The sequence below is a fragment of the Melozone crissalis genome, unplaced genomic scaffold (genome assembly GCF_028551555.1).
Source record: "Melozone crissalis strain CALT ecotype California unplaced genomic scaffold, PUWL_Pcris_2 ptg000027l_1, whole genome shotgun sequence".
Classification (NCBI taxonomy): domain Eukaryota; kingdom Metazoa; phylum Chordata; class Aves; order Passeriformes; family Passerellidae; genus Melozone; species Melozone crissalis.
Genome location: NW_026535805.1, coordinates 19287366 through 19306935, shown reverse-complemented (window position 1 = coordinate 19306935; position 19570 = coordinate 19287366). Strand labels below are relative to the sequence as shown.

The 19570-nt window shown below is 40.3% G+C and overlaps 1 protein-coding gene across 1 annotated transcript; it reads left to right on the top strand.

The window, feature by feature from the left end:
* Positions 1–3614: 3614 nt before the first annotated feature.
* On the top strand, positions 3615–18874 carry LOC128939548 (plasminogen-like). The gene is made up of 12 exons (XM_054280578.1): positions 3615–3663; positions 6569–6704; positions 7344–7450; positions 8487–8601; positions 9646–9809; positions 10370–10499; positions 10622–10740; positions 12214–12376; positions 13239–13369; positions 14215–14374; positions 15864–15990; positions 18746–18874. The coding sequence occupies exons 1-12, from the start codon at positions 3615–3617 to the stop codon at positions 18872–18874; spliced, it is 1530 nt and encodes a 509-aa protein (XP_054136553.1).
* Positions 18875–19570: the final 696 nt, after the last annotated feature.

The window sequence follows — 19570 nt, the reverse complement described above, 5'->3', positions numbered from 1 at the left end:
TCTTGGAGTGACCCACAGACCCAGGGCACAGAGCTGCAGCCTGCCAGCTGAGCAGGACATGTACATAAAACCAAGGCAGCTAATGGGCACAGTGCTGTGGGAATGTGAGCATTTCAAGAATCACAGAATATTCTGACTTGGAAGGGACTCACAAGGTTCATCAATCCCAACTCTTAAGTGAATGAGTCTGAAGTTCTGGAAATGTGTTTCTTCTCTTCATGTCTGTAAGCTCAGTGTATCATGGAGAAGGAAGACAGAAGGTGCAAAAGCCATCCAACAGAGAAAGAAGTTTTATTGGTAATGGCTTATGGAAAGTTGCTCTATAGCTGTGGTGAGGAATTCTAGTTCACAGAAATTCACAGAATGAGAAGAAAAAGGCAATGAAAAGGATTCTTGAGTTCAACCATCATGATGTAAGAACATGTACAGATCTAAAATGTCTGTCAGATGTTTATCAAACCTGTTTCTGAAGTTTCTAGTCATGAAGATCCAAAAACCTCCCCAGGCAAAATTTCAAGTCTTCCCTGAGCCTCCTTTTCTCCCTGCTAAACAGCCCCAGCTCCCTCAGTCACTCACTCCTCACAGAAGTTGTGTCCCAGACCCTTCACCAGCTCCATTGCCCTCCTCTGGACTTGTTCCAGGGCCTCAATGTCCTTCTTGCAGTGAGGGGCCCAGAGCTGGGCGCAGCACTTGAGGTGTGGCCTCACAGTGCAGAGTACAGGGTGATGAAACTTACCCAAGGCCTGTCTGAAAGCCCTGTGGTCCCACTGACAGCACCGAGTGAGTCAGTGGCTGGAAGTAGCACCGTGATTAAATAACAAATCCTCTGCTCAGCTCTTACAGAAAACACACACTGCAAGCCAGTGCAGCAGAGCTACATGATGCTCTCTAGCAAAAGTATAGGATGTGCAAGCATGTACAAATCTTTCTTTCTTCAAGCTGAAAGCCTAAAGAAAGTATTTTATAATTTGATACTGGACATTCACATTCTTTTTTTTTTGTATGTTTACATTATTGTTCAGCTCTTTATCTGTGTTTTTCCAAATTAATTTTAAAAACCTTATGTTGAACTTATTCTCACTTAATCTCACTTATTTGTTCTATCAACATTTATTTTTCTTTTCAATCTAGTAATTTCTTGTCCTTCTATTTTTCCTAATTTTCATTAAATCTGTGCTATTTTCTCACAAAATTGTGAGCTTTTCTCTTCTCCAAAGAGACTCTATTTTTCACTGCATCATAACCTTTATTATGTTTTTGAGTACCTTACAGTGATAATATTGCATTTGGCTTTTTTCCCATCACTCTTTCTCTTTCTGTTTTTAATCTGTATTTCACACTTGCATGCTGTCTTTCCTACACAGAGTATTGCATTGAGAAAATAAAGTTTTTTACCCTATTTATATTAGTTCAAACCAATCAATTTGAAACCTATTATATTAAGGTAGGAAGGAAAAGGGGAAACTGAGAAAGAAAAGAAAAGCATAATTGCGAACAACAAATTTCCTTATAAGCTTTGAGCTGCAATATGAGCTAGCTTGTGGACAAACATCGCCTGACAACGTATCCTGAGTGTGGTCTGATACTTTTTCCATGCTGGGAATTTGATGTCACTCACTTTTTCCAAAAGCTATCGTCTGCTGCACCCCTCTGGACATTGCCAGCACAGCACGTTCTCCAGAATATCTCACAGCCTGAAGTGGGATTGCAGCGTAGTTTTCATCAGCAAAGATGTGATTTTACTTGTTGCTATTAGAACATGGGCGTAAAAATCTCTCTGCTTTTGATTGTTCTAAGATTTAAATTAACTCCAAGAGAAAAGTCGTTTCCATGCTAGTTGCGAGCAGATCTAGAGTGGTTTCAGACTTCTGCATCTGTACTCTATGGTATTTGCTACCTGAGGACAGAGCAGGTAGTACTGTCAATGACAGAAAAAGGAAGACTTGGCTCCCAGTAGTTCACATCCCTGCTCATCATGTCCCACTGCATCTCTTGGTAACCCCACTTCTCTTTGCTTTAAACTGGGGAATCTTCAGGTCCCGCATGCCCTTCTACCCACCTCCCCCAAATGGTCCCCTAGTCCTGCTTCCTCCCACTCATGTCCCCATAATATCTCTGTGAGTTGTTCCTGGCTTCCATGAGGACAGCCTGCCTCTCCCACAGCCATGTGGCCCCAGGATTCACCTGTGCATGTGCTGACATTCTGCTTGGAGGGTACAGACTGGCTGGCTGGCCAAGCAGAAATCAGTGGTGATGGTTTCCACCATGAGTGTCTTCATAGAAATTTTGGATTCTTTTCTCTGTTTAACCACGGATTTTCTGAAGCCTTGTAGGAATATCCCTGTAGGAATATCCTTCTGTCAGGTGTGATACAGGTTGAATGATATGCTCAAACCCTGACTGTATAGGTTGGGATGCAGATGAGCTGTGGATGTGTTGGCATATAGACACAGCTCACCACAAAACAGTTAGTTAGGACCAAAGACTTATTCTCCTGTTAGTGTCACTCCTGCCTGTTGTCACTACAGGTTATACATTGGCTAAGAGCCCTCTGCAGGGTGACCAAGCTGAGGCAAAAAGCCCACAAAAAGGCCACTCCCCCACTGCCTCCTCAGCAGCCCAGGGTGCATTTCCCACCTGTGCCCTGGAGCCACGTACCTTTTGGCCACTGCCTTTACCCCAGGTGACTCCCAGCACAGAGGGGAATATGCAGGGCTCCCACCTTCCTCCCAGCTGTGTTCCCATCTGCCCTCCCAATCCCAGCTAAAGGCTACCCTGACTGGCCGGGCAGGCCAGTGCAAACTCCTGAAGGCACTATGGCTGCAATGCCTCCTTGCCTTAGCTGAGCCCCATGGGGCTGGCAGATGTGACAGATGTTGCTGAAATGATGTTGTTGTGCATGGGGCACCCTGCACACACCCTGAGGTCTGGGCAGACTTGAGATATCAGCAGCTTTGCCTGGAGGCCAAAGGCACATCATACACTGAACCAAAGTGAGTGTGCCTGCCAAGTCATGAACAACAAAAACTAAACCAGAAACAGAAAAGGGCTGAGGGAAGTATTTTTTTTCCTCCAGAAAGGGCATGGGAGGGTGTTAAAAAAGCAATTATGATAAGGAGTTAGCATTCTCAGGGTCTGTTTTGGGGGACTGACTTACACAGGAGCATAAATCAGCAGAAGTTTCAATCTAAAGCAGTCCAAGTCTCTGACTGGAAATACAATTGGGACCTAAAGCTGAATACACAGGACTATATAGAATTAGGTGTGTGGATTGTGTCTTTTTCCCATACTTTCCACCACTATGATCCTCATCTTTACCTTAACAAAGTGACGTCAAGCAATCTGAGAAAAAAAAAAACAACAAAAACATGTCCCACAAAAGAAGAAAGTGCCTTCACATTTCCCAGTATCCAATAGAAATTATTGAGCCTGATTTGGTAATCCATCCAATTCAAGGTTGTTTTCATAGCTACACCATGGCAGGGGGGGCACAGCACAGGAGAATGATTAACTTAATCCTCCTGCCTTGTTTGTTTGATGCTGCCTCACTCCAGTGCAAGTCAATAAAACTTTGTGCACCAACACAATTTCCACCACCCGCCATCTGGGCCAAAATGGGGATTAGCAAAGCTGCCTTTCTCTTCCTTTTCTTGCTCAGCTCAGGTAAGAGCCCTTTGCCGTCTGCTTGCCTGGTTGGGACTGGGGCCAAACATGAGCAGGCTCTGTGTGGTGAAGGTAGGTCCCTAAGTCAATGTGTCACTCCTTTCCTGGACAATGGTGGGTTTGATGGGGCCTGGCTGCTCAGAAGGAGCTGCTGTTGAGCACAGAGAGAGCTGTGGCTGCCCCAGGGTTGTGTTCATTAGCAACACCACAAGACCAGCTGCCTTGGTGTCTGCATGGGCAACTAATGGCCCCAGGCAAACCTTTCCCATGGCCAGAGACAGGCACCCTTGCGAAGCAGCCTGCCAAAGGCTTGTGCAAAACCCACAGCAGTCAGTCAGAAGTCAGGTCTAATTTCAGCAGGCTTTGGATCAAATGCTAAAGGTAAAGCTGTGTTTACTGCCAAGCATTGTTAAGCACAGTGATATTGATTTTCATCTTTTATGACAGGAGTTTTAAAGCTTTGAAATGGAATATTTAAAACAAAATTAAAAATTAACAGGCTTCTTTATATTCCAACAATTTCACATCTTCTGTTGTCAAACACAATAAAATGTTCTCCCTTGTTTTCCAGAGGGCAGTAGGTAGAAATTTACTCCCCAGTAAGCTAGATCACCTTTTCCAGGAATATATCCAGAATTCTTTCTTACAGTTCCAAAAGATGATAAGTGTTCCACTGATGGTAATATATGGATTTCAAGCTTATCTACAAATTCTGTAAATAAATATTCCATATGTAGTATATATTTCAATCAGATGTCAATTAGCTACCGTACTCTCTTGTACTTTGAAATTACGTATAATTGCATGGCACTTAAATGACTTTTTAAAAATACTGATAAATACATATCAGCACGGGTTTTATGAGTGTTTAATAGTTCAGGTCAGAATATCAGGGACTTAAGGTCAGAATACCAGGGACATATAATTATATGATTGCAGCAGGTTATAAAAGAAAACTGAGAAAGTGGGGGGTTTATTTGTTCATTATTATCAACTCCAGCTGACTTGCTCAAAAGTGATGGTCCACAACTGCCTTAAAGCAAATTTTTATGTTTTCTGGGTTAGTACTGGTCAAATCTGGAATATTGACCAGTATCTTGAATATTCTGTTCAATTATCCTGTGCAATATCTGGGTTTATATATATTTTAGTCGTACTAATATACTCCCTGATGCATTTAAAATCTCTTCTATTCTTTTCTTAAGTTTCCACTTTGCAGTGTTTTTCAGGCAACTAGCATCACCTTTTCTTTTCTATTATCTAAGTTTCTGCCAATCTGTGTTGACTTTTAGTTTATGCATGTCATCCAAATTCCCATGTATTCATTCTCAATCCAACTGTAATAATTTTTTTTCTTACAGTCACTGAAAAGGAATAGTATCCAAAGTAGAGCTCTTTGAAAAAATAATTTTAAGATGAGTAAATAAAGTTTGGAAAGGAATATTTTCTTTTTCTAGTTGCTTGGAACAGTGGCCTCAGTTAAGTTAGGAAAAAATTCAGGAAAGGAAGCACTTGTCTACTAACTCCATCAGGAGAAATTAGCAGGCTAGGCTATTGGTGCTCTGCATAGCCCTGCTGTAACAGTAGGACTAGATATGGGAAGCCTCAGTGTCAGGGGTTTCTTAAGACATGCAGGTTTTATAGCATTGAGCCAACTCTGCAAAGGGACACAGAAAATGCCCTCAGGCAATGGACAATCTTATTTTCATTAGTGGCCAAAATATCTTTTATTTTGTGTGAATCTGTGTCATATGGAGTTAGGTGATGAATGGCCCATATGTCATGGGAGTTAGTAACACTGGAGTGATGCTGCAGTGAATTCAGCCCAAATATGAGTAAATGTAAGTGTAAATGAAAAATTCACATTACCTTTGAGCATGCTGTATAAAATTATGAACTTCCTGCATCTGTCAATAATAATCTATATTGAAAAAAATGAAATCATTAAACCATATGACCAATTAAACTCACTTGTGCAACATTGTAACCTGATGCTGGAGATGGAAATAAACTCTTGTAGAAATTAGAAACAGAAACATAGAATATTTTTAGACATAAAAAGAAAAAAATTCAATTAGGTGGTAAACTCTATTGTGAGCTACAGTATTTTAGAGGTGTGTTAGAATTATTAGCAGGTAGATAATATAAATCTTATGCATACGTCACTTTCAGATTAATAATACTAACTGGTTTACTAATTTAAAATCTTGGGTTAATTTGTTGCAAGAGAGATGTAGCCTGACAATTTCATTACTACATATGCTCAACCCATTGCAATAAAACAATGGTGGGTGCTGTAGAAGGCTGTATAGTAACTTTGTGATTGAGGTGTCTTGCTCTAGGGCAAGACATGTTGGGACAAACAGCTAGGCAGTGACCAATGAAGCTGCAGGGATTGCACAATCCACATGACAGGTCATAATCTCCCATCCACCTAATTCATGCTTCTCTAAAACCTTGATATGGGTATCACTTCCCCTCATCTTTCTCTGGTTGGTGTTGGCACCACTTAGTCTCTCTCTTGGTCCCGTTTTTTGCTTTTAGCTTCAAACTCATGCATGAGTTTGAAGCTAAAAGCACTCTTGTTTCCCATTTTTTGCCTTTTCCTATTCTTGTTTCCCATTCCCCCTCACTCTTGTTTCCCATTCTTTGCTTTTAGCTTTAAATTCATGCATAATCAGAATTGCCTCTACATCTTTCTTCTGCCTCTTTCTTCCCACGACATGTTGCAGTCATTCAGCTGTGATTCTGTCAGGCGATAGAAATAACCTCAGAGTTTATCATCGTTTACGCAGAATTATGCAAAATAAATTGTGTCCAAGCTACATGGAAAATGGGACTGAAATCCAGAGATGATCTCAACTGCAGAATTCTCAATTGTAATGTCTGATTCCTTCCCTTCTAGTGAAAGGAGATATACTGGATGACTATTCAAGAACAGATGGTGTTTGGATACTTACTCGAAACAAACAGTTTTATGAGACAAATGATGAAAAAGAATGCGCAGACAAATGTGAAGCAGAAAGAAATTTTACCTGCAGGTAATTTCTCTGGAATCTTAAAACTGTACCATTGTGGGTGTCTGCATATCAATGATATGTTCCTACCTTTACTCAGAACCACATCCCCATTCTGCTGCAGCTCTGCCTAGAGCAGTCTCCCATGCTGTGCCTTTACTTTGTGACTTATCTCCAGCCATAAATTACCACAAGATCAAGGAAAGAGCGGATTTACAACCTACTACTCACTTTATAGTAAATATTCAAGTTCCCATTCTTATCCAACATTACATGGAGAACTGTTTGAGCGTCTCTAGCTGGCTGCTGCTTTGTTTCTCAAGAGTGCAAGATTTCTAGTTCATTGTAGGACAGTAACTAACCCGAACAGTTAGGATGATGTTGATAATGTTTTGCCAGTGCAGTTTCTAGTTCCCCACACAATAATTTATTAATGAAGTCATATATCCTGAATAAGTGAGCCACTTGAGAGCAGTAGATAACCCTAACCTCTTACTTGTCTAAAATACTGAGTGCAGTATCTGAAAGATAAGAATGAATATAAGACTTTGCATATAAGTGCTAGCAAATTAATAATTTATAGAAAAATACTTATAAGTTTAATAATTTGAAATTAAAATATTGCATTCTATGTCAATATTGCTTCCTTCTCAATTTCAACAGGGCCTTCCTATTCACCAGGAAAAAGCTACAGTGTTTAACACTGGCTGAAAATGCTAAAATGACACTGACATTTGCCAGCACAGACACAGTTCTTTATGAGAAGATAAGTATGTGTACAATAAGATGTAACATATTTACTCATCAAGTCTGTTTTAATGGCATCCTTCTTTTCTCTGCTGCAGTGCTGGAGCAAATCCCTCTATAGGGCAGAAAACTAATAGAGAATTTGGGGGCCAAACAGGAAGAAGCCACATCACTAAAATGCTGTTCAAGAGGGATCAAACACCAAGGCCTAGATCCATGGTGGTCTCCATGTGCCATTTGAACTGGGAAGTTACTTGTTGCCTTCTTCTCAGACCCAGTATATAGTCTTCATCTCCTCTCCCCAGGTGTCAGATGTGTCCAGCTTTATTATTTAGACAGGCTAAAATAATTTAGGAGGAACCCATTTTTTCCCAGCAGATTGGTCTCCTGTCCTTGCTCTAACATTTCCATTTTATATTTTGAGGTTTGGGGAGATTCTTCTTGTGCAAGCAAGAAAAGGGAAAAGGAAGGGAAAATCAAGATCACTGCCCTCAATAGCTGGAAATTTTCCTGTGTCTGTTGCCAGTAAAAGCACCATTGACAAGATTTGCATTCTCTGTCTTGGAATCCCACTAGAACAACACCTGGGAGAGTCCGAGGCTAAGATGAATCAAAAGTTTGGGGGCCCTTAGGTGACCAGTGCATTTTGATAACTATTTTCTGGCTTAAAGGGATAGCTGGGTGACACCCACACTGCAAATATGCTTATGAACAATGCCTATCCAAGAATCCCCAGCTGCTGCTGAAAGACATTCCTATTTATCCCTGTATTATGATAGTATAAGCCTGCATTATTTTGCACATCAAAAACCTGATATAGCTGTTCTCCTTACTTCATTATATAGCTTTATAACAATGCTTCAGAAATGTTGCTCTTTAGATCTCTAGTAGCTGTAACAAATTTAAAATACATTATGTAATGTCTTCAGGCACAAGACGTTCAAAACATGAGTAAAACATGGTCCATCATGTACAGATGGGCCTCAGTTTTATCTGCAGATTTTCAGCACCAATGAATGTTGTAACACCATTGAACTTACAAATTTGATTCTGTTTCAGTTTACCTTATGCAGTGTAAAAGAGGGATTGGGACAGACTACAGAGGAACAGAAGCCAAGACTCAGAGGGGTATTCCATGCCAGAAATGGGCAGAAAAAATACCCCACAAACCCAAGTATGACCCTATTTACATTTCTTTTTGCTGTTCTGAACCTTTTCCAAGTTTACTTATCTTCATATATATACACAGATTTATAGTGCAAGTTATCAAATCCTGTTGTCAGGTGACTTTTAAAAACAGATTTATCTTTATCTCATGTTACTTTTGACTCTGCTGCAATGATCTGGATAAAGAAAGGATGCATTGTCAGCTAGAGAAGTTGTGTCTAAACGTGAGGTGTCTTAAGCAGATTAAATGCTCCTCTCAACACAATGAAGATTTTTGCTATTGGTAATAGTGGGGTCAGAATTACTCTCCTCTGTATAAAGTGATATCTGTCCAACTCTTGGCTCCTCCTACCTGGCATACAGATAGTAAAAAAAAAAAAAAAAAAAAGAGAAGTTGAGAAAAGTATGCAAGGACCAAATGGATCTGGCTAGGTAGAGTCTTCTCAGGGCTGGCTGCCATTGGGCTCACTGAAGCAAGTGGGGAAGCAGAGGTCCTGTGTCCTCTCATCTATGCTGAAGGGGTCTTTTAAAAATTATTTTGCTTTTATTCTAATTAAATACATTTGGATACTCTTGTTCAGATAATTTAAAAGTAATTTAGTCTTCTCTGGGAAGATTGGTGTAGGAAGAAGCCCAGCTTCCCTTGCTTCAGATCTCTGTGACACCTAGTTGTGTTTGATGAATACTCTAGAAATACACAACTTTTAAAGCAACTCCATTAAGACAAACACATGACAGAGCCACAGGTTGCAGTGAGCTCATTACATCAACCGGATGCATGTATTAAAGACAATAATTGTCTTTTGAGACTGTCATTGCCCTTACAGGCTGTAAGCTCACTTCTTGGTGGCAACTGGGGCTAGGGAGAAAGCTACTAATAATTGTAGTTAGGAATGATTTTTCAATTTTCATTTATGGCTTACAATGGGAAATCAGTTTCTCTCATTTTTACCTGAATGAATAAAATTCCTTGCTAGCTGAGCAGGTTGAACTTTTCCCTTCCACGCCACTAAAGTACTGGCATTAAAATAGAAATTTAATACTATTTCAGTTATACACCTGAAAAACACCCCAATGCAGGGCTGGAAGAAAATTACTGCAGAAACCCTGATGCAGATGAAAATGGACCCTGGTGTTACACAACAGATCCTGCTATGAGATTTGATTACTGTGCCATCCCAGAGTGTGAGGACCAGGTCATGCACACTGGAGAAGGTATATTTACTTTTCAGAGAAGGGATGTTCAAGTAGGTAATATTATTCCTGCAACTTTTTTATGCTTTATTTCTACAGATTTTTTCAAACTAGAATTTAAATCAAGATGAATTTGAGAAGTTCTCAACAGAGAGGTTTTTTTCCTAATTGGCTTGAGTTATCAAAGTTATTTTGTAAATATGGAAGAACTAAATTTGCTGATATTGTTTGCTTTATTTTGCAAGCTACATTTTACTCTACTGGCAGAGAACTGCAGAGATCTGGATAAGGACTATTATTGCTCTTACAGCAGTAATTTATTTAATTGTAACAATGGTAAAGACTGACCCAAGTGCTGTGTGACACACTGAACTCCCCTTGCTAACAGTACATACAGATACATGACAAATTCCTCCCTGCAAGTGAAACATACTCCTGAAGCATTACTGATTTGGCCAGGCTGTAATGCACAGGTTTCTGAATTCCCTTCATTGTTAGCTGGAGCAAACCCTACTCATCCTTTCAGCATAATCCCCCATGAATAGGCTGGGGTGTTCCTTGCTTCTTTTCCTTCTGCCTAGGACCTCAGGGGGAGTGCATGCAATGTAACGGCGAGGATTACCGCGGAGAAGTTTCCAGAACAGAGTCTGGACTGGAGTGCCAGCGCTGGGATGTGCAAGAGCCTCATATGCATGGATTTATCCTGAAACAGTGAGTGACACTCAGCACCAAACTCATTCCCACAGAGCCTGGGAGAGCCTGCCCGCAGACAGCCTCATTGCTGCACGTGGCTGCTGCTGCCTCCCAAGTTTCTCTCCATTTTCAATGTACAGCTATCCAGGGAAGGATCTGAAGATGAATTATTGCCGCAATCCTGATGGTGAACTTCGGCCCTGGTGTTTCACCACCAACCCGAATAAACGCTGGGAATATTGCAACATTCCTCGGTGCGGTGAGTCTGATTTCCTGAGATCACTCCACAGGGTAGCTCATTAAAATTATGCAAGAAGGGGAAAGAAAAGAAACCACAGTTCTGAGTAACCTACAGGTATTTCTGTGAATCAGGGAAAGTGCACATTAATAAGCAGAATCACTCATTAAACTTCTATTACGTAAAATCATGTATGGTCAGTGAGGATGAAGGTGTCACAAAGTGAAATATGGCCAAAGATGTTATGGGAAACCTTAATTTGTCTTTAACCATTTTACTTTTCAACTTACCTGGGAGGCAGGACATTAAGGTTAAATCAGGTGGTGGTTTACTGCTGATCTGCTAACTCAGAGAAATCATCTAAATTACCATGTGGCTATACTGTGATATTTTACCTGGGTCTGATCTGCACAGCCAGTGCTGCCTTTTTCCTAGCAAGGCATGAATCCTGAGAAACAGGTTCATGCCTCAGGAGAAAAATCTGGCCTATCAATGAGCTAGCTTAATCCATTAAGTTGAGCACACTAAATCTGGATACTTCCAAGGCACTGAATAAAGAGGTAACATTCCCTATTGTAGAAGTGGATTGGACTTTGAGAAAAAACAATTATAAGTGTGGTTTTTCTCTCTAGAGATTGCTTTCTTATGTATCTGCACTTGCCAGTGCTCTAAGCAGTGGCGTGTGTTTGCTAGATGTGGTTCTCTTAGCATGCTCAATTACTGATGGCAGAATAACTATTTATAGACTTTTGTATGATAAATTGTGACAATTACCATAGCATTTGCATCCTGCACTTAAAACTTTAAGTTTAAAGAACATACCAACCTTTTAGGGTCACACTCATGTCCTTGGGGAATTCTGTATATTATAAGGATGTGCTGTAAGTTAATTTTTCATTTGCCCTCTGCAGGTTCTACGCCTCTGATCATTACTCTTGTTTTCTTTGCTGTTCCCCACATGGCAGACCATTTCACTTTCTTTCTTTTTTTCACTATTCCTTCTGTCCCTCTTCCCCAGTTCACTGACTCCAAAGGTTCAGCTCTGAAGGCTGCTCTGCTTTCTCTCACAATTTCTTCTTGGTCCTTTCTGCCCTTCCACACTACCTGTGTGTATTGTATTGAGTACTGTATTATTGTAATACAATACTCAATAAAACTCCATCTCCCTTGGGTTTACAAGACTGTGCAAGACTACTCTGCCTTTCCTGCTCTGCTCTCAGGGGACAGTAGGCACAGAGTCTGGCTCAACCCAGCCAAGTTGTTTACTGGCTGCTGTAAAAGGGCAGACACAGGACATCCATCTGGCAGTCTGGAGGCCCATAAAAATGTCCTCCTTGATTTTGACATGGCTTTTAACCAGTGTAACCTCTGCTGAAATAAAAAAAATACATCTTCAACATTACAGAAACAAAGGCATTCATATATTTTTGAAAGCATTACTTAACAGTATTTTCCTCCCCTTCCCTTTTCTTTTTTTTCCTTTTCCTGTTACAGCTACACCCCCACCAGTCTCTGGCCTGGACTCCCAGTGTCTTTCAGGGAGAGGAGAAAACTATCGAGGAAGGATAGCCATCACCGAGTCGGGAAATGCCTGCCAACACTGGAACATGCAGTTTCCTCACAAGCATGGCTGGGTTCCTGACAGATACCCCTGCAAGTATGCTGAGCCTCATCATTCTAACAAGTACCAAAGAACAGTTGTTCCCTATCAATCCACATGCAGAGGCAAGAGGAGGACATAAATGAGGTTTTCCTCATTTATGCTGTTAAGTTGTAATTCTCACTGTTTGTCAGTGCTCATTACTTCTGTTCAGGTCTTGCTCTTCATATTTTTTCTGCCTCTCTGTTTATTCTCATGTATTTTTCTCACTTGTCTCCTCCACATCCCACAGCAGAGCTATAGTTAGTTCACTACTTTTATGTTAAAAATCCTTTGGCTGTGTTTTGGCACATCTTCATTGCATTACTCTTCTGAAGAGTGATACTCCAAGGACAGCATACTCCCATACCTTGTGCTCCAAGGTCAGAGGAGCTGGGTCTGCAGAGCATTACTGATGTGCAGGAATAGCTGGAACTGACCGGGTTTATAGCTCTGTAGTTTGATCCTGCAAGTCTTCCTAGGGAGCTGGAAACCTGTCCGCTCTCACAGGGCAGAAAGCAGCATGCACCAGTGCTCCTATGTACACATTCCAGCCTTGCCTGGCTCTTACTGTAATCTCAGGGATATCAGTGCCTTGTGTTTTGAAGTCAGCTCTCACTGCTGCATCGTGACGTCAACAACAAGAGCAGAAAGTGTAAGCATTAGAAAAGTTCTTCCTATATCTTCAGCATTCAGACTGTGAAGTTGAAGACCACTGATTAGTCCCAAAGGAGTGATGCACGGGTTAATCAATCTCCAAAAGGAATAAATACACCACTGAGCTCAATTCTGCATGCAGTAGTTGTTAATAGTCATGCACACAACTCTTCTGGATTTCTGTGACTGGTTTAAAGTCTGTGTTCCTGTTTCTTGTTTTAAGGGGCTTAGAGGAAAACTACTGTAGAAACCCTGATGGAGAGAAGAAGCCTTGGTGCTACACCACCAACAGCAACATTAGATGGGAATATTGCACAATTCCTCCCTGTGACAGAACAGAAGAAGGGATTGCTGGTATGAATAGTGGACTGTAATTGAGATAAGGACTTCAAACCAGTGAAAGATTCATTGTTTCATATTATAAATGTGCTTAATTTTTTTTTCAGTCACTTTGTCACTCTTAATGTTTGTCTGCCTGGCATGTTGCAAAATCTGCCAAATATTAAACTTTGAGTGGTTAGGGAAATATAGTGAAAGATACAAATCACAAGCTGAACTCAATAGAAGAATTAAAAGATGAAAGATAGTTATGTTTTTATATTACTTTCTTCCCAAAGGTAGGCCAATTATAGCAAATTCATTGAAAAATAAAAAGGTTTAAAGGGATGAAACATTGCTAAACAAAACTGACTCCTATTTTTGGAAATCAGCCGCAAATGAGAGGACAAGAGCTTTCAACATAATTAAAAATCACATTGAAACATTCATTCATTTAAGCACTAAATTAACAAGAAAGTCTTAGCACAATCAAAAGGATAATAGAGAGACTGAAGTTTAACATAATGTCTGTTTGAGAAATATCATGGGCAAAATCACCAGTATCTAATCTTTGAGGATTTTGCATGAGAACTTTCTTATCTTTAATTCTGACATGTTCACTTATGCCAAAATGAAACTGGTGAACCCTTCACTGAAAAACACCTGATATAAGATGTTAAAACTGTGAAAGGTTAAAACTGTGAAAGTTTTCTCAGCATCTTTGGAAATGCCCTTCTGCTGCAGTTGTGATGACTTCACTGGATACTGACTGCATAAACAAGTCATTTTTGTCATCCTGTGTGTTTGAGGCTTTCTTGTGCCTGCTCAGTAAGAACATTAAAATCACGATGCCAAAGACCAGTTTCTGTTGTTTGCTGCAGATGTGCCTGTACAAGCTCCCCTAACAGAGGAGTGCTACCGAGGCAAAGGGCAGAGTTATCGTGGCACAGCTTCTGTCACTGTATCAGGGAAGAAGTGCCAGGCCTGGAGCTCCATGTTCCCACACAGGCACATAAAAACCCCGGAGAAATTCCCGGACGCGTACGTTTATCTCACCTTTTCTCGCTTTCTCTGGCAATAACTGCTGCTGGTTGTATTATCTTTGCACAGCTATGCTTTAAAACACTGCTAGGGAAAATATTGATCAAAGAGAACTTTTCTAAGACACAGAAATGCTTTCTGTTAGTCTCATCTGTAAGAATTTTGTTTTCTTGTTACCTAAATTCTGAGTAAAATACAGCTGTGTCCTTTACTCTTAAATATGATCTTCTGCAACCAACACCAGGAGACTTGCATCCAGAGACAAGGCATTTACTGAAATGTGTGTTTAGTTTATGAATTTGAGACTTGCTGTTGTGGCCTTTCTAATGATTTAATCTGGGGAGGACATTTCATTTATGATACAAAACACACAGTCAGATATGTCATGCTTAGAAATGCCAGCTGAGTGTTCTTTGCCATTGGAATTGGGCACCCAGAATTCTGTGCATGGAAATTTCCCCTTGAGTTATCTTTTTCAGATTAACAAAACTGTACCAGGAATGACTGGAGCAGTGACAAGCTAACCAAAATCACTAATGTGCCAGTTTTTAGTAAGGGCAGGAGAGCAAAAGGATTACAGGAGCAATTGTGAGGAAATTCATCATGCTTAGTGGATTATAAGCAGGAAGATTGATACTTTTCTAACTTTTTGCCCATTTTATGTTGTCACCCTAAATAATTTGAAATTTTCAGTTCTAACTGGAATATCCTCAGAGGGGATGACATCTTTCAAGAATATTTTAGAAAATTAGAATCAAGCTGGGAAAATGTGGAATTCAAGTGTTCTGTCATATTCAGAGAAAAAGTATTTCAGTTATTTTTTATTCTGAGACCATGCTGTGATTTAGGAGGGGGAAATAGTACAACTCTGCAAATTATTGAAAAGAGAAATTCTACTTGCCCATGCCCCAGGCAAGCACAGACATGGGATTCCTCTCACTGAAGTCAGTAGAGGACTACCCTATTCAATAGAAATGGGGTTTTGGGGCATAAGAGGGGATCAATTGCATAAGTATTTGTTTGCCATTCTTCTGAATATGAGAAGGAACCTTTTAACATTTAAAAATTTTTTGAAAAGCCTAAGTTCCCCATAATAGTATGAATTTTCTTGCATATTTATTACTAATTCACACATTCTGACAATTGTGTATGCTTACATACACCTACTTGTAAATTTTTTTAAATTGCCATGTGGGGTAATTATTTAGGTACTAATACATTGAAATATTATAGCCAGATATAAACCAGTAGTTGAATTGTTTCCTTATGCATAAATATATTCAGGATTCCAATGCACATGTGAAATACAGCTCTTCACTAGCATCACAGCCACAGATGTTCTTGCTGGTAATAGGATATCTGACCAAAAGTAAAACCAATAAATCTATTATTTGTACATAGTAGATGTACATAATACATTCTTTTGTCAAGATATTCCTGTGCTTATTTTCAGTCTTGTGCAGCATGACTGTTGACTTTATTTGTGCAGGGATTTGAGAGAAAACTATTGTAGAAACCCAGATGGTGACAGCAGCCCGTGGTGTTTCACCACTGACCCCAACACGATATGGGAGTACTGCAATCTCCAGAGGTGTGATGATCATGCACAAGAGCCTGCATCAAATGCCTCCCCTGGAATGATGGAACAAAACACTGGCTGGACTACACCCACCACATCTGATAACAGCTGGCTATAACCATCACCTCCTGTAGTGCCTGTGGTAAATAGCAACCTATCAAAATTATTCTTGAGTCTCATGGTTTAACCACAGCCAGAAACTAAGTACCATGCAGCTGCTCACTCATTCCCCCATCCCTTCTTAATGGGAAGGAGAGTTTTTTAAAAGTAAGATTCATGATATAAGAATGGTTTAATAATTGAAACAAAATTATGTACAATAACTATAATAATAATAGCAGCAATAATAATAGTAATAATTGTAATGAAAACACAAGAGAGAGACAAAACCCAAGGAACAAAAGTGATGCACAATACAATTGCTGACCAATGCCCAGCCTGTCCCTGACAGCAATTAGTGGCTCCATCCAGTGCATGTAATGCTTATGCATGTTGTTCTATGGGATGGAACACCCCTGTGGCCAGGCCAGGTCAGCTGTCCTGGCCATGCTTCTGCCCAGCTTCTTGTGCACCTCCTCACTGGCAGAGAAGGGGAAACTGAAAAGTCCTTGAGTTAGAGTAAGCACTACTTAGTAACAATCAAAATATCAGTGTGTTGTAATTGTTATTCTGATATTAAACCTAAAACACGGCACTCTACCAGCTACTAAGAAGAAAATTAACTCTATCTAAGCCAAAGCCAGGACACCGACTAGACTTGCAATGTAACAATTACACCCCTCCTGCAGCTCTCTGATCTGTACTTTGCAGCAAGTGCTTTGTATATCTCCTGTAGCCTATGTCCTTTTACAGTGCATTCTGAAGGAATTCACCTTTTTCATTTAGATGAACAAGAGGAAAAAAGACATTTCTCTAGCTGTGTGCTATTGAAATATGTGACTCTTATTATCATAAGAATTTTGCTTGTGTTGTGCTTTATGCTTTCAGGAGGGTGACCTTAGCTTGTATTGTTCAAAGGCAGATTCGTTTTGCAAAATTAGATAAATGAGGTTTTGCTCTGTCCTGTTTTGTTACTTCCTTAATTAGCAGCTCACATTGGTCAAAGGTGGCAGGGTTGAACAAAAGGCACATTTCTAAATTGAGTTGAGTGCTCTTCTTACATGCAGCAGAAAAGAAGTACCTGTAGCAAAGTCCTTGTTAGCAAAAGTTGCTCCTTCAGTCTAATGGGCTGCTGAAATATGCTTCTCTCATGGAAGTGCTTACTGATACCAATTTGGCAAAAATCTTGAAGACTTTCCAGATATTTGCAATATGTTATAGAAAATGTTTAGCCTGAAGTTTCTTGATATCAATATATAATCACCCTGAATTTATGAATGGAAGTGTTAAAAATCATTAATTTTGTGGTGAATTTACTTTGGGAAGCATAGATAACTGTAGGGTAAGAATAATCTAACTTTGACTATAAGCAGGTAAATGCATATAATTTGGACTTTCAAGGCTCAGAAATAGTTTCAGAAGCTCAATGTTTCTGCATGAAGCCTAAGAACTGAGGTATACACAGCATTTTTTCCTTAACTCACACAGTCAACCAGAAAAGCAGGAAAATTGTGTAAGGTAATATCTTACTCATATTAGCCCAATGTTGTGAATGTACCACTCACCTGAAGCAAAGCTTGTAATATACTGAATATACCGTATATATACTCTAATATACTGACTTAGAGACTGTGGGCAGTGTGTTCATTGGTAGAGTCAAAATTCATCAGACACAGGTATTCATATCCTGCTATGCCTGCATTTCAAGGAATTTAAAGCATTCAAACAGTTAAATTATTTGTCCAAATCACATAGATCGGGGACATGGAAAATTAGGAAAGTTCCATTTTTGTGTGTGTAATTGATGTCACAGTGATCTGGGGATGTACTCGCACCCATGACTGGTGGATCTTCAGACCAAGAGCATGGCCTGGATGCTTAGAGACAAGGGCTGTGGGATCTCAGCCTCTCAGGACTGAGGTGCAGAGTGACCGAGACCACCCCTGGGGGGCTCGGGAGTTCTGGAATGTTGCCAGAAATGTCTGGTGGCTGGACTTTGATCCCACATGGGAGACGACATCAGTATGAGGATAGGAGGATTTCACCGGGGTGAATGGTGAAGGGATAAGTTAATTGGAGTGTGAGATACAGGGTTTAAGATTTTTGTACAGGGGGGTCTAAAGAAGTAAGATGGAGGAATTGGGGCGTGCCCTTCTCCTTCTTCTTCTTCTTCTTGGCCTCCATCTTCAGTGGTGATGTTGGCACTTTGGGATTGGTCCTTACTAAAAGTGCACTGGTTAATAAGGGTAGAGGGTATTGGAGAAAAATGATAAATATTGTATACGTAACTCCGAGTATAAAGATAAGTGACCGCCCCGGGGGCTTTCAGAGTGTGCCCATGGCTGACTGCTGAGCAGAACTCTGTCAGGCAGAGGGAAAATCTTTTAGATATACAATTAATAAACACCGAGACCGAGAAAAGATCTGAAGTCCCTTCTCGTCCTTTGGAGCACGGGCTGCCCAAGGCCACCCCGGGCCTTTCCAGACCATCTAAACAGCCGGGAATCCGACACACCCCCAATATTTTTACTCCAGCAGGTCTAATAAAACACTTTCTCTCTCTGCAGTCCTGGTGTCAGTCACATTTTAAAGCCTTTGGAGCTACAATATTATTCCTGCCAGTGTTTTGCTGTTTGCATGCCTAGTGTCCCCATTACTAGAGAAGTTACTTCATATTTTCTTTTCCTCCCTAGGCTGAAGTTGGAGGATCTCTGGTCTGCCAAGAGAACAAATTTGTCCAGTATGGAGTCACCCCTTGGGGACTGGGCTGTACCCAGCCATCAAAGCCCAGTTTTGCCCAAATTCCTGGTTTCGTTTCTTGAATCAAGAATGCAGTAGCTTCCCACTGAATCTGGATGCAGGCTAATTTTTCTGGAAAGCAGTCCCTGTGTCAGAAACAATATTCCAAGTATGGTTTTATGACTGGTTTTAAAAAGTATGTAATAATTCATAGGAATCCTCAATAAATACCTCTACTGGCTGAGTGTAAGCAGCTATTGCAAAGCAGTAGCCAAGCTGAGCAATTGTTACTGTCTGTCAGAGGGTCCCTGTTGTACCTGTGTGATTCAACGTGGTTGCATGTGACAGCAGCTGTAAGGCTTCTACTTCAGCCCTGTTACACCCCAAATACTTAATCCAGGAATTAAATTGAAGGTTCTTTACACTAGTGGGTACAAAGAGAAATCTCAACCAGATACTCTCAAGAGGTGAAAAATCACATAAGAGCTTATTGGCAAAAACATAGAAAATAAAAGGACTTTGGCAAAAGGATTAAATATGATACCATATTCACTTATCATAGCATTACTTAGGATTAATTTAGTACTTAGCATTTACTTAGCCCATTTCACCTAGAAACCTTTAAACCTATGAGATCTTACATCACCCACAAAGTTCCATGAAAAGAGAATTAGGATAAAAAAGAGAGACAGAGAAAGACAGAAAGACAGGAGAGATTTAGAAGAACACACATAGAGTTACCACCTCCTAGGATTCCACTGTGGGTGAGATAGGAACTC